We start from the raw sequence: 13488 nt of genomic DNA, 5'->3' as shown, positions 1-13488 counted from the left end.
ATGCCACAAAGAGCATGATCAACATTTGTGATGGCTTTGTGTAACGTCTTCCTGTTTAATTGATCCCTCCAATTTCGTCCTTTGGCGCAGGTATCCGCCCTCCTCCAGGCAGACGTCCAATGAGGAGGGGAAGGAGTGGCTACGCTCCCACTCTACTGGAGGGCTGCAGGACACAGGCAGCCAATCACCTCTTTCTCCACCGGATGCCTCCTGCAACAATGCTGGCAAATACCACTATTCAAACCTGCGTGAGTGTATGCATATCATAAATCAACACAGAAATAGGCAGAGGCTATTACAAACCCTTAGTTGAATTTTAAGTTAAATTATGCAGTGTCCTCTGTGTATATGCTTCTGTCTATGTAATGTATAACTCCCTTAAACTTTTTAATTGTACAGTCAGTGTCCTTGGGTGACTTGAAAGGCGCTTGTAAATAAAATGTATTATTATTATTATTTTATTCAAGACACCACCATAATAAAAGATGTATAGCACAACTTACTTCTACCATTACATTTATTTGAAAGTACTGTAAGCATGTCTCCCATCAGATACTTATGACCCCCCCCCCCCCCCTCCCCATCTCCCTGTCTTTGTGTGTGTTTATTTCAGTGAGCCCTACCAGTATGTCCCAGTACAACCTCCCTGGACCTAGTATGAGCCGGTCCAATAGCATCCCCACGCAGGACTCGTTTGACCTGTACGGAGAAGGCCACACGCTGGGGGGCAGCGCTACGTCTCTGGAGGACAGACCCAGGGGCATCAGTCGCTCCGGATCCTTCCGTGACAGCACCGACGAAGGTGATTCTGCTCTTCACACACAAGAAGATGCAGGCAGCACTGAAAAGACAGCGAAAACTTCTCTTATATCTGTACCAAGTATGGATTTGTACCAACAATCACAATGAATCAAGTGCAAGGTTTAAAAAAGCTTTGTAGGATTGTAGTGATCCAAATGCACAACACAGCACATGCCCTGATTCTGACTGTTTCTACTGTATATTGAGTAGTATTCAACTTTAAAGGTGATGACAAGTGTGGACTGTGAGTATATCAAACAGCTTTATAGCTGCTAGTTTACCAGTGATTTTCCCTGCTTGGGGAAATCTATGATGTGTGGTTCACAGGAGACCCTGCATATCTTAACCCCTGTATGGGCTAGTTCAGAAACACAAATGCATGGTTTAAAGATTGATTTTGACATGTTGTGTTCCTGTTGTCCCTTCTCTCTCTCCGTAGTCCATGGCTCTTCACTGTCCCTGGTGTCTAGCACCTCTTCGCTCTACTCAGCGGTAAGCAGCACTCCTCCTTGCTCTTCCTTCCCAATCTGTGTCTGCACACAGCAATAGGGCAAAACCCACGTCAGATATGCACTCCGCTGTGACTGGCAACATTAACAGGCATAAAAACTTTTTGACTGACAGGTGTCATTGTTCGAGGCTTGTGATTAAGAGATAAATCCTGCGTAGCTGAGAGAGATTTGCAAAAGGGCTGCAGTCTGACAGCAGCTTTTCTTGGCCTCCTATTCTCATGTAGAGAGGCCAATCTGAGATTTCAATTTCCACTCTCAGCTCCGTCTGCCTGCTCGGTGGGAAGTACATACAGAGGCTTGAGATTGGTGAGGGGGGGGGGGGGGTCTGTTGGCCCTTTAGTGGTAAAGAAAAGACTCTAGGCATCCGGCTGAATGAGTTGTCAAGTCAGGTTTATGGGTTTGTGGTGTCGGATGGGGAAAAGGGGATGCAATCAATTTCAGGATTTTGCTTCTGCTTGAAGTTCTCAGACAGGTCTATGAGGATTAGATTTTCAATTCAGATCCAATATAAGCTTTGGCATTGTTTTTCTCCCTGTTATAGAGGACTGTGTAAGTCATTGCTGTTGCTAGCACAAATGTCAGTCCTAATTGCTTTCACAGTTAGATTTTCTATTGTCTGATTTGATGTTTTACTGATTTAAAGCAACACCAAAGAGTTTTTTGTACCTTAAAATAATGTTTCCAAAATTGTTTCAGTGGTTCATCAACTCGTAACAGGGTGAACGACACTCTCTGCCTTCGCTTCGCGGCCCTCTATCGGCTATATGAGACACGAGAAACTACAAATTTGACTTGCATCTGATGTCGCAATACATTGTACTTTCATAAAATCATGAAACATATTCTACCTTGTGTGTGGAGGACATTGTTATTTGCAAAGCTGGTGCTGGATAAACAAAGAGTGCGTGCGACAGAGGAAAAGTTCTTTGGTGTTGCTTTCAAACTTCTTTGTGCGATGTATTAAGTTTGACAAAAATTCTGGATATTATTTCTCTTGTCCTTTTCTGTTGGCCCTTTTATCATTTCATCTCATCTTTGGCATTATCAACCAAAACTGCACAACTTCTTTTAATTAATACCATTTAATTTAAACTGTTGAAAACAATTATTTTTTAACAGTATTTATGTTTACTATTTTGCTATCCTGTTCAGAGGGTTGAGATCAGTGTCTCATATTCTGCCACTGCAACACAGGGTATGGTTAATAAAACTCCATAGCTATCCCATAGTGCAACTCAGTTGATATGATTTTTGACAAAAGGCCATAGATGATGGACAATGAAAATGATTGGCTTACAAAAAAAATATTGCATTGTTTTAACCATGTTATAGTTTAAAATAGAATGGAGTGGCACTCCAATGTGGCAATGCTGTATGTGACTTTGCCACTACTTGAACACCCATTTTCTTGCTTCCAGGTGCTATCTTTTCTGGACAAGGTAAAGCCTGTGCGGTCTACCATGAGCTCCACGCACACATCAGTGTTTGTATTGCCCCTTTACACACTGAATCCAATATAGAGGCAGAACATGGAACGCTAGTAAACACTATTTGATCGATTGTGATGAAATGTTAATCATCTGGCCACCTGTTTGGTTGGTGGGTAATATAATTGTCACACTATGAAACTGTACAATGTATTGATTATTTGATTTACTTTTCATACATAAAATCTCATGGTAGATTTGAATTCCAATTATACTAATACGTGTATACACGTATATTGAAGACACAGAATAAATGTGTCATAATTTAAAAATGTAAGACATTGACACCATGATGATATACACAGATATATCCATAGAAAGATCTGCAGATATGCTTCCACTCGTGATGTATCTCTAGTAGCTATCCTCAGTTTTAGTACCATTTTTATCTCCTAATGTGCCTCAGGTAACCACATCATCCTCCATCAAATCAACTTTTTGTACCCTTCAGTGCCTACCATACATACATTATGTAACATGTTCAAGAATATATGCACAATTGTCAATCAAATCTAGTGCTTTGCATTGTCTAATGTTAGTTCACTGTCGACATCTATGGCCTTGTGGGGTACTTCTGTCTGTTTTATCAACCCCAGGATTTCTTCTGTCAGTCACAGAAATCAGAGCTGATGAGGTGTTGTACATAAATGATGAAAGTGCAGAGAATGAATAGGCATGATGTTCAGTGAGTGCATATTCCTTATTTGACTGCTAGACTCGGTCCAGATGGCCATAAACTGAGATATGTGGGGTGCATAAAACGCCCATGAGAATGTAATGATCTCCATATCCACGGTCGTTTTGCTGTCTGTTTAATGGCCTCTGTGTTTTCCTTTCCTTCCACAGACGGAGGAGAAGGCCCATTCAGAGGTGAGATGCCTCCCTTGTTTATGAGAGCCTCGAATGCGCTGTCGTGATTCTTTATGCTCCACGATAGAGAACCGATCAAGCCGCTCAAGCAGTGATGTCTCCACTCCATGTCCAAAATCAGCTTGTTTTCTTTGAAGTTTATAGTATTACATCATGCGCCCCAATAGCCATATATTTCTTTTCATCTTAAATAAAAAATACCCCAAATAGCTTCTTTTGAACTTTTTTTTTGATAGTTGGCCCTTTCAAGTCTCGCATTCACTGTCCCTCACCACTCATACCCTTTAAAGGCATCTTCAAATGAACATGGTCAAATAATAATGTACCATGGTTATCGCTAAACATGGCATCTGGGAAACTACCACATTATACTCACATAACAGTCATCATTTAAAAACTATCTGGTTTTGGTCTGGACTTCTATAATGATATTTCTGTCACTTTCTTTCTTATGTGATGCCTCTTTCTTTCACGTCATGCTTTGCCAAACCAGTATACTGTGTACACCTCTTTTGCTTTACCTTACACATGGTTATAGTCAAGGTCATTTAGCAGATGCTTTTGTCCAAAGGGCATGCTTTGGATTGCATAGTCATACTAACAGCCTGGTAGATGCTGCTAACGCAAATGCAAATGAGTGATAGGCTGTCATGCATCTGTGCTTAACCATAACAACCGTATGTCCATCATATCCGCCTTACGGGGCAGGAAGCCTAGAGTTAATTGTTCTCTTCTCTTTTCAATCAAGGGTCAAACTGTCCAAAATACCACGGTAATTTATCTTTATTTACTTCCATGCTGCCCCTTTTTGCAGTAGACACCAATATTTTGTTGATTTTTTTTTGTTATAAAGGCCCCCAAGTGTTTTTCACTTGCTGTAAAGGGCCATGTTTGTTTTTACAAGCGGGGTAATAGTAGTTGTTAAGTAGGGTATTGGTTGGCTTTTAGTGTTTAGTTTGGGTGAAACAGGCTCATAATCACAATTCGTTTGTGTGTTTCTCTGAACAGCAAATTCGGAAACTGCGTCGGGAACTGGATGCCTCCCAAGAAAAGGTTGCAGCTCTGACTTCCCAGCTTTCGGCCAATGTAAGTGATCTATCTTATCAATTTACAAAAACTGCAGCTATTGAATGATGTATTGATTGATCTGACCCCTCTGTCGCAGACCATTTTTGACAAACAGTGTGTTTTTGGCTGGTATCTCCGAATACAGTTCCTGACATAAATGAATAAACAAACCCAAGGTTGCCAGGCGTGATGTTCTTTTTTGTAATCAGCGTCTTTTAACTCTGCAAGACATTCTATAATTCCAATTCAATCCGACTGCTCCTCTAAGCCTCTCCCCTATGTGTGTCCACGCGGAGATAAAAAAAAACCCCAGACATTTTTGAAGTCTTACTCGCCCATTTTTATGAAGGCGGGAGCATCTGAAACGGGAGCTTGTTTATCAGAAGGCGTCCTCGGAGAGAATGGCTCACCCAGCAGGTGGCGGTTTCTCTGAAGCAGCCTCATTCATGTGCTCGGGAGGAGCCCGTGGCGGATAGGCAAGAGTTAGCGTAGCGAGAGCCTGGAAGAACCAAGCCAGGGGTTTAGGGAGGGTCGGTGGGATGGGATGGGGAGTGGAAGGGGTGGGGGATAGAGGGTGGGGTGCCCAGACAACCGGCCCAGACGTGGTTTTGTATTTTCTCTCACTCCTTTTTATTCTTTTCCTTTTTTTTTGGGGGGGGGGGGGCTCTCTTGTCTTTCAGTTTGATAGGGGTGTGTGTGAAGTGTGTGATCAAGCATGAGACACGAGGAGCACGCCTTTCCACCTCATGATGATGGAGTGACAGTGGAGAGTAGAGGAGAGAAGAAGGGAGGGGGAGTGTGGGGAGTGGTGGAGTCGGGAGGGTGAACTGTGATGCCGATGCTGCTCTCGCCGTGGAGAAACTTTTCAAAGGAGAAAAGCAGTGCAGTTATGACAGGCACTTTTGAGACATTTCTTAGGGGGGTTTACCAAAAAAAGAGAACTTTCTTCGTGAATTGTGTATGAGGCTGTCTGGTACTTTCTAGTGCATGACTCTTTCTATGAAGCACATATTTCAGTTGAATGCCTCACCTTGAATTGGTAAGATAAGCTTCTTCAGTCGCATTAAATAGAGGAATTCATTCAATAAACCTTAAGACTAAAGGTCTTGTCAGGACATGTTGGTTTGAAAATACCTAACGGAGAATCGAAATGGCTTAAGCTCATGCCCCCATTATTCTATGTCATATGACCTTCGAGATAACAAGGCGGACAAGCATTAGCTTGAGTACAGCTCAGTGGGCCAGCACAGACAGATGCCTCCTTTTTGAACAACCGATGTAGCAATGGATCAAAAACTGTTTGTTAATTGCTAAAAAGGTCAGTGTCAGGCATTTAACTTCACACGTAGCCAGTCGGATTAGGCTAATGAGAAGTCCATCTTAGTGCCAGTGAGTGTGTTTATGTGTGTGTGTGTGTGTGTGTGTGTGTGTGTTTGTTCAATTCGGAAGTTCATTAATGGAACACTGCACAGAGAGAATTCTTCTTGACAGTTCTTACTTTGTTTACTGTGCGTTGACCTGTGCACATTTCAGATAAGCCTGCAGAGTTAGCATTAAGGCTACATGTTGTTTTGGCCTGGGGGCAGTAGTAGAACTTGATTGGTAATGCTGTCCACAATGATGCTCTCTCTCTGTCTGTCTGTCTGTCTCTCTCTCTCTCTCTCTCTCTCTCTCTCTCTCTCTCTCTTTTCTTTCTCTCTGTAACCCAGTCAGAGTAAGGGGGAGAAAAAGGGGGTGACTGCCCCTGTGAAGGATTAGTGGAGAAAGCAGTTTGGTCAGAGTCACTTGAAGCTGTGTGGCCTTTCTTGTATGCCCCCCGCCCCCCCTCGAGACTGGATTACATTCCTCCCTCCATCTTGTATTAAAGGAGGGGGTTTAAGAGTTCGTCACCTCTCCCTCTCCACCTCTCCTCGACATTCTGCGGGTGCCTTTGCCACCTTTCATCCCCTCATCCCCTCCCTCCCTCATGTTTCTATCCCTCCTTCAGTCTGTGGCTCCAGTGTTTTTTTTTTTCCTTTTCCATGTGCGATGGATTTTTTTTTTTTTTTTTTTGTCGCCCACCCACTTCCTCCCCTTTTGATCCCTCTCCCAAATGCCCTCCCATGTGCCCAGTAGCAGGCGAGTGACCAGTGCAGGCTTGGGGCTCTAGCTGGCGTAGCTCTAGCACACACGCGCGTGTGTGTGTGTGTTTCAGTAAGCATGGCCGAGAGAAGATGCAGCACACTGGCCAGCTCTCTGATCTGGCCCCCGCTGAACCGCTACCCGGGCGGCACCCAATGGTCAGGGGTCAGGGGTCGCGTCATTAAAGGCAGCCGTGACCTCAGGACCAAGCGAGCACAGACGCAGTCTCAGACGCAGGCACGGGTCAAGGACCGCTGGGCATGTGCGGAGACGCGGCTGCCAAGTGGACAGGTGGGCACGTAGGCGGCAGGGGCAAGCAGGTTGGACGTCACGCCAAGGTTTTGGGATGGATCTGGACATGTGACATTTACAAAGGTTACTCCCTGCAGGACGAGGAGGACGATGATGAGGATATGGAGGATGAAGAGCAGGAGGGGATTCTTTTTTTTTTTTGCATAGCTTTTCCCTACAGGTCCATGGCTATTCATAGCATCACAACCACAGGTTATGGCTTAGCTTAGCTAACATTGGCTGTTATCTTGTAGGTTACCTAACATTGGCTGTTATCTTGAAAGTGCTCCAAGAAGGGCTTCTGTTAATTACCACTGAATCTGTGTGTGAAAGACTTGGAAGGGTGATTGCATCTTATCTCTGGCAGGCTAAGACAATGCAGGTGTGTACAATGAGTATTTATGGAGCTTTTGCATTGTTTGACATGATTATGTTCCTGAGTCCCTCTCCAGCAGTCTCACTGAGAGGGGCAGGTCAGTAAATAGGCTGCCTGGATCCAGTGCACTCATCTGGGGTGGGTAGTAGCAGGGCTATGAGTTGTTGGGATGCTTGTGCAGTTTTTTCTTGATTTGTCGGCCCTTTAATTCATTGGTCTGAATGTAATGCTAATATAAGCTAATAGAGTAGAAGTAGGGGAGTGATGCATCATCTATCAAAATATGGCAATATTTATGCAAATCTAAAATGGAAAGTTCTGCATTAGTTTGTGTGTGTGTGTGTGTCAAAAATCCATTTCCTCGACCTTGAGTTTGATAAATGGATACTACAGCATACTCTGTGCTTCTTCTTACGCCCCCGTTTCAGTAGTAAGCCCCAGCGCAGTGAAAACAAGCCCTGTAGGCTCATGTTAGAACAAGGCTCAAACACAAGGTCTTCTTTGAACTGACGGGTATTGCATTAGCACCCCAACCCACTTCAATGGCGTCATACCAGGCTAACAGGGAAGTGATTAGCGATGTAGAGCGGTATGTCAGCACACCGTGCTGTCTGTCAGGGCTTTATACTGAAGGAAATGAGTTCTGTGGAAAGAAAGATAATTTCCACAGGTTTACAATCTTATCTCAGCTTTCTTCCTTCATCATATCAGAGGGCGATAAAATAAGAAAGAAAAACATGGTGGGAAATGTTTTGTGTTTTTTTATCTTCATGGGCCATGTCACTTGTCAGGGTGTGAAGGAAGAAAAAGAGGCGAGCCAAAAAAACACAAAGTTCTGCTCGTCACCCTAAGGGTGACCGCTCAGTTCCGCCTCAGTGCCTTCACAGTTTTGCAGTGTCATGTCAAGCACCTGTGCTATGCTAACAGTCCTGTGTTTTTTCTCTTCTCTTTTCTTCTCCCCTTTTTTTGTTTTGTTTTGTTTTGTTTTGTTTTGTCTGTTTGTTTGTTTGTTTGTGTCTGTCCGTACCCTCTTGACAGGCTCACCTGGTGGCTGCCTTCGAGAAGAGTCTGGCGAACATGACCTGTCGGCTGCAGAGCCTGACCATGACGGCGGAACAGAAGGTACCGTACCCAAGAGTCTACCCTCCCCCTCTCCCCCCTTCACTCGGCCCGGCCCCGTGGCCCAGTCACGTAGGGCCATAGCAGGCTCGTGCTCCGAGAAAAGACAAACATCTGGTTCTCTCTGTCCACCTCAACACCCCCCATCTGCTCAGAAATAAATTGTAAAAAAAGTGTAAAGGTTTTTATCCAGTCGACTTTGATTCGGAACAGGAAGTCCTTTTTAGAAACAGGTGTTTGTACGTTTTTAATCTCCGACAACTTTTTATCTTTTTTTTACAAGTATAACAAAGGGGTTTTTTTTGTATCAGGGAATCTTCTAACCACAGTAGTTATGCTGCCACATTTACGTTGAGAAAAAACACTGTCTCTGACAGATTATTTTTAGTCACGCTGATGTTCTGTATCAGATGAAAGAAAAATACGCTGTCATGCCTCACTGGTTAAAACTGAAACACAAAAAGGTGTCAGACACTTCTGTTTGTTATTCTTGCAGTTAATTTATACCGTAGACTAAAGCGATTAACCCACACTCCTCAAATAATGGCTCAGTGAAAACGGGGGATCAAATGAGCAGTGCACATACACACACACGTGTATGTGTGTGTGTGTGTGTGTATGTGTGTGTTAGTGGCACACACTAAAAGGAAGGATGCATGCTACAAATGTGTGTGTGTCTGTGTGTGTGTGTGTGTGTGTGTGTGTTTGTGTTTGTGTGTGTGTCTGTGTGTGCATCACAGATGCCTCCAAATGCAACCTGAGGTGCCTCCCCCCACCCCCCTTGCACACACAACACTCAGCAGCCCCGAACTCGATCAGCCCTGACACACACACACACACACACCCTTAATCCTCCCTGAATTAAATTCCGTCTCTATCCAGGGATGTCTTTGTTAAATAGACACAGACTTTTAATTAAAACCCCGAAACCCTATCACCAGCCCAGGGTACTTTGGGATGAATTGCAAAGGCTGTTCTTTCATCTAACGAGTGCGGGCCTTCAGTGGAAGCCAGTGTGATGTAGGTTATACTAAGTAGGTGGTGAGGAGCATGAAAAACTCCAAAAGCATATTGCCAAACCATATGCCTCCGCAATCTGCTACCGGGCTTATCTCCATGTGAGATATGGAGAGAGGAATAACTGATGGGGAAAGTTGACAGCTGTCACTATGTGTGTACTGCTCAGGAATACCAACTTAGTCATGCCTGCTGGTTACACATACACACACACACATACACACAGAGACACACACACACTATGCTAAAAGATTGATGAAGTCGATACCTATCAGTCTTCTCCAACTGTTAAGTCTTTTCTCTCGGGGAATTGCTTCGATGTATGGAAATGTAATGAAGGTATCATTATGCAGGAGATGATGAGGATGATTTATGTATGGGTAGAGGGGTGTATGTATGTGTGTGTGTGTGTGTGTGTGTGTGTGTGTGTGTTGCCCTGTGTACCACTGTGATGTAAACTGTGTTGTGAATGTGAACTTCTCAGGAGTCGGAGCTGGCTGAGCTGAGGGAGACCATTGAGGCCCTTAAAGCCCAGAACACAGACGCCCAGACGGCCATCCAGGTGGCCCTCAATGGCCCCGACCACATCAGCAGAGGTACCAGCATACCCTGTCTTCACTACTGAGGCTTCGGGACCTTATAAATGAATCTTACTCCAATGAACCTTAGGTTACACTTTACTTGACAGTGTCGACATAAGAGTGACATAACACTGTCATGAACGTGTCATAAACAAGTCATAAACGTTTATGACATAACTTATTAAGTGACATTCAGTTTTTGTCATAACAAGTTAGGGTTAGGATTGGGGTTAGGTTTAGGGTTAGGGTTGGGGTTATAGGATTAGGGTTAGAGATTAGGATTAGGGTTAGGGTTAGGTTTCATGTGTCATGACAGTGTCATGTGTTCATGACAGTGTCATGTCACTCTTATGTCGATACTGTCAATCTTATGAATGAAACATGCTATTGTAGTTCTATCAGATCATGTATAGTGAACTTATTAGATCACCTGGGATGTTTTTCTAGCAGTGATGGTTGATTACACTGTAGCTAAAGTAGGCTGTGTCTATATGGGTTTTTATGTTTATGTTTTATATTGTGGGGGGGGCGGGGGGGGTATTCATGTGTAAATAGCCATCGTCTTTTCCTCAGGGACTGACCAGCGAATCAGGCGGCAGCACTCGTCCGACAGCATGTCCAGCATCAACAGCGCGGCCAGCCACTCCAGCATGGGCAGTTCCAAGGATGCAGAGGACAAGAAGAAGAAGAAGAAGAGCTGGGTTAGTGCCGGGGTCAGGGGTCGGCAGGGTCAGGGGTCAGCAGGGAGGATGGGTGAGAGAGAGAAAGAGATGACCAGCAAGCTTCAACTTCCTTTCACCTCTAAACTGACACCCATGCTAGTAGTCTCTGAGCCCTATGTGCTGATGTGAAATGTTACATGGCTTATTATAGGCCGACAGAACCTGAAGGTTTGTTGGATGAAGTCTCTCAAATTATTGCTGGATCTTAAAGATGTCTCAGTGAAAAAGAGTTTGGAAGTCAAAACTCCCCCTTTGCCTTCCTTGTGGGCGAAGACATTAATGGCTGCACAGCATGACATGGTGGTTGATACGTGACAGCAAAACAGCAAAGAGGGTGCCATTCAAGTTGAGTTTTTGTTTTTAAGCATGAAGAACTAGGAGGGGATTATGTCGTTCATGATTTCTCTCACAGTAATCCTCAGAGTAAACATCTAGTATCACTGTTTGGTCATATTTTTAGCGCCACCAGTCTGTCTTTCAAGGTTCGTGTTCTTGCAGGCCAGGCATCTTAGAGCTGCACTGTATTAAATGCTCTCTCAGTCATACCCAGCAGCTGTCTTCAGACAGTCACTCAGCCTCTCATAACCTCTTGCTTTGTGGTTCCACCTCTTCTCTGACCACCCCCTCACTTTTGACTCCAGCAAGGCAATGGTAGTCGACCAAAGGTGAATATGACCAGCCTTCCTATAGCTTCCAGCATGCTGTTGTGCAGGTGGTAGAAGATGGACTCATGGGGCAGGAGGGAAGGAATGATCCAGTATTGCCCCCCCCCCCCCCTGCTCCCCATCTAGCACCCCTTTGCCCCCTGCCATGTTGTCTCTAATTGAATACCTGCCCCCCCCCCCCACCACCACCTTCCCTTCAGGAGTCCAAGAGTCTTCTCCTGTTTTGTATGTGTCTTGCTCCCTGTAGAGACAGTAGAAGTAGTTTTTATTTATTTTTATTTATTTTTGAAGAGTGCCCCTTGTTCAAGTGTTCTTTTATTTCTTCCCTGGCATCTCAAGTCATTTCATTCCCCCACTCCTTGCATTGATAGAAATGGTGTTTGGTGTTGCTGAAAGATGATGAAAGCTGTGCATGTGTGATCATGTCTGATAACTATGAAATGCTTTTTTAATGTGTGTCATGACCATGTAAATGGAAAATAAGAACATTAGATAGGATGAAAAATACACCAGTATGAACTTTTTACCTCAGGTTTTCACAACTGTTCAGCCATCCTTATGTAATAGAAGAGTATTAAAGTAGAGTATGGCTCCTATCTTATACCTATGGATGGAGAGACGTGTTAACAACCCAGCTTCCTACCCTCTCTAAATCTAGAGTTTAATGAGAGCAAAGTTTAACCTGCCCCCATTAATACAAATGAGATCTTTATTTATGCAGCACTAAATTATTCAGCTGTGTAATGCCTGCCTGCTCTCTCCCGCTGCGCGAGGCACCTCAGACCTGCCGCTCAAAGGTTAGCCGAGTGCACAGACCCCCCGCCGTGAGCACAGCCAGTTCACCGCGAATGAGAAGCTGTGTGCTAACACGTACGCACAAAACTACACACAGTAACACCCAAACACACACACACACACACACACACACACACACACACACACACACACACACTCTCTCACACACACACACACACACACACACACTCACTCACACACACCAGTGCACACACACACACACACACACACACTCACTCACACACACCCGTGCACACATTCACACACACAAACGCACAAACATACAAAAACAAACACACACACACACACACACACACACACACACACACACACACACACAAACGCACAAACATACAAAAACAAACACACACACACACACACACACACACACACACGCACACACACACACACACATCCACAGAACTGGACCAACAAGGCAGACTCTGTAGGGGGCACAGATTTCTGGTCTGTGTAAAAAGCCTGAGAGAGCACACAAAACACATGTTCAGTTTGTAAAATTGGAATCTTAATATCCAGTCATCCTTGTGTGCTGACTGTATATACTGGCATTTTAATGACTGTGTTTGACTCGGTGTGTAAAATGAAGAGAAGGTGTGGAAGAGTGGCAGGTGGGCTGGTAGGGATGTGTTCGGCGGGTGAATCAGGCATGCGGTCACCGTGCCTTAATGAGTGTTGAAGCGTGCTGTGCTACCTGGACGAGGCTTGTTCGTAACGGTCAGATGTGTTTTGTCTTCAGGTGGCTGATTCCATCCCTGCCCAGGTCAGTGTTTCCAATACACGCCACCAGCGCTCCTCTCTCTGGATGCCCCCCTCTCCTCTTTCCCTTTTCAACCTTCTTCTCCTCTCATTCCACCTCTACAGATCACCCCTCCTTCCCTTTTCTTCTTCCTCCCTCTCTTTCTCCTCTTCTCTCAAGCATCGTTTTCCCCCCCAGAGGCATCTGCATGGCAACAGTCTTTTTCTCTTTCTCTTCTCTTCCTGTCTCTTCCTGTGATTGGCAGCTCATGTCCACTGTGATTTCCCTGAGAAGAAAAACAAACAA

At 44.5% G+C, this 13488-nt stretch overlaps 1 protein-coding gene across 3 annotated transcripts in view; it reads left to right on the top strand.

Annotated features, from left to right (window-relative positions):
* Positions 1-13488, top strand: part of nav3 (neuron navigator 3) — a 172833-nt gene that overhangs the window by 143083 nt on the left and 16262 nt on the right. For 2 of the 3 annotated variants that reach the window (XM_076296784.1, XM_076296782.1), the window contains 11 exons: positions 91-248; positions 614-802; positions 1241-1293; positions 2732-2752; positions 3647-3670; positions 4419-4442; positions 4679-4756; positions 8565-8648; positions 10147-10258; positions 10817-10944; positions 13183-13206. In XM_076296784.1, coding sequence (XP_076152899.1) covers positions 91-248; positions 614-802; positions 1241-1293; positions 2732-2752; positions 3647-3670; positions 4419-4442; positions 4679-4756; positions 8565-8648; positions 10147-10258; positions 10817-10944; positions 13183-13206 — 895 coding nt within the window. The remainder of the gene's footprint in view (positions 1-90; positions 249-613; positions 803-1240; positions 1294-2731; positions 2753-3646; positions 3671-4418; positions 4443-4678; positions 4757-8564; positions 8649-10146; positions 10259-10816; positions 10945-13182; positions 13207-13488) is intronic. The other variant, XM_076296783.1, reaches the window with a different exon arrangement.

This window comes from Alosa pseudoharengus, unplaced genomic scaffold (genome assembly GCF_046254945.1).
Source record: "Alosa pseudoharengus isolate Yale_2024_CS ecotype anadromous, Long Island Sound unplaced genomic scaffold, YU_APseudo_1.1 YU_APseudo_1.1_scf_20, whole genome shotgun sequence".
In the NCBI taxonomy this organism is placed as follows: Eukaryota; Metazoa; Chordata; class Actinopteri; order Clupeiformes; family Clupeidae; genus Alosa; species Alosa pseudoharengus.
Note: the sequence above shows the minus strand (reverse complement) of the source record. Positions and strands in the feature narration are given on the sequence as shown.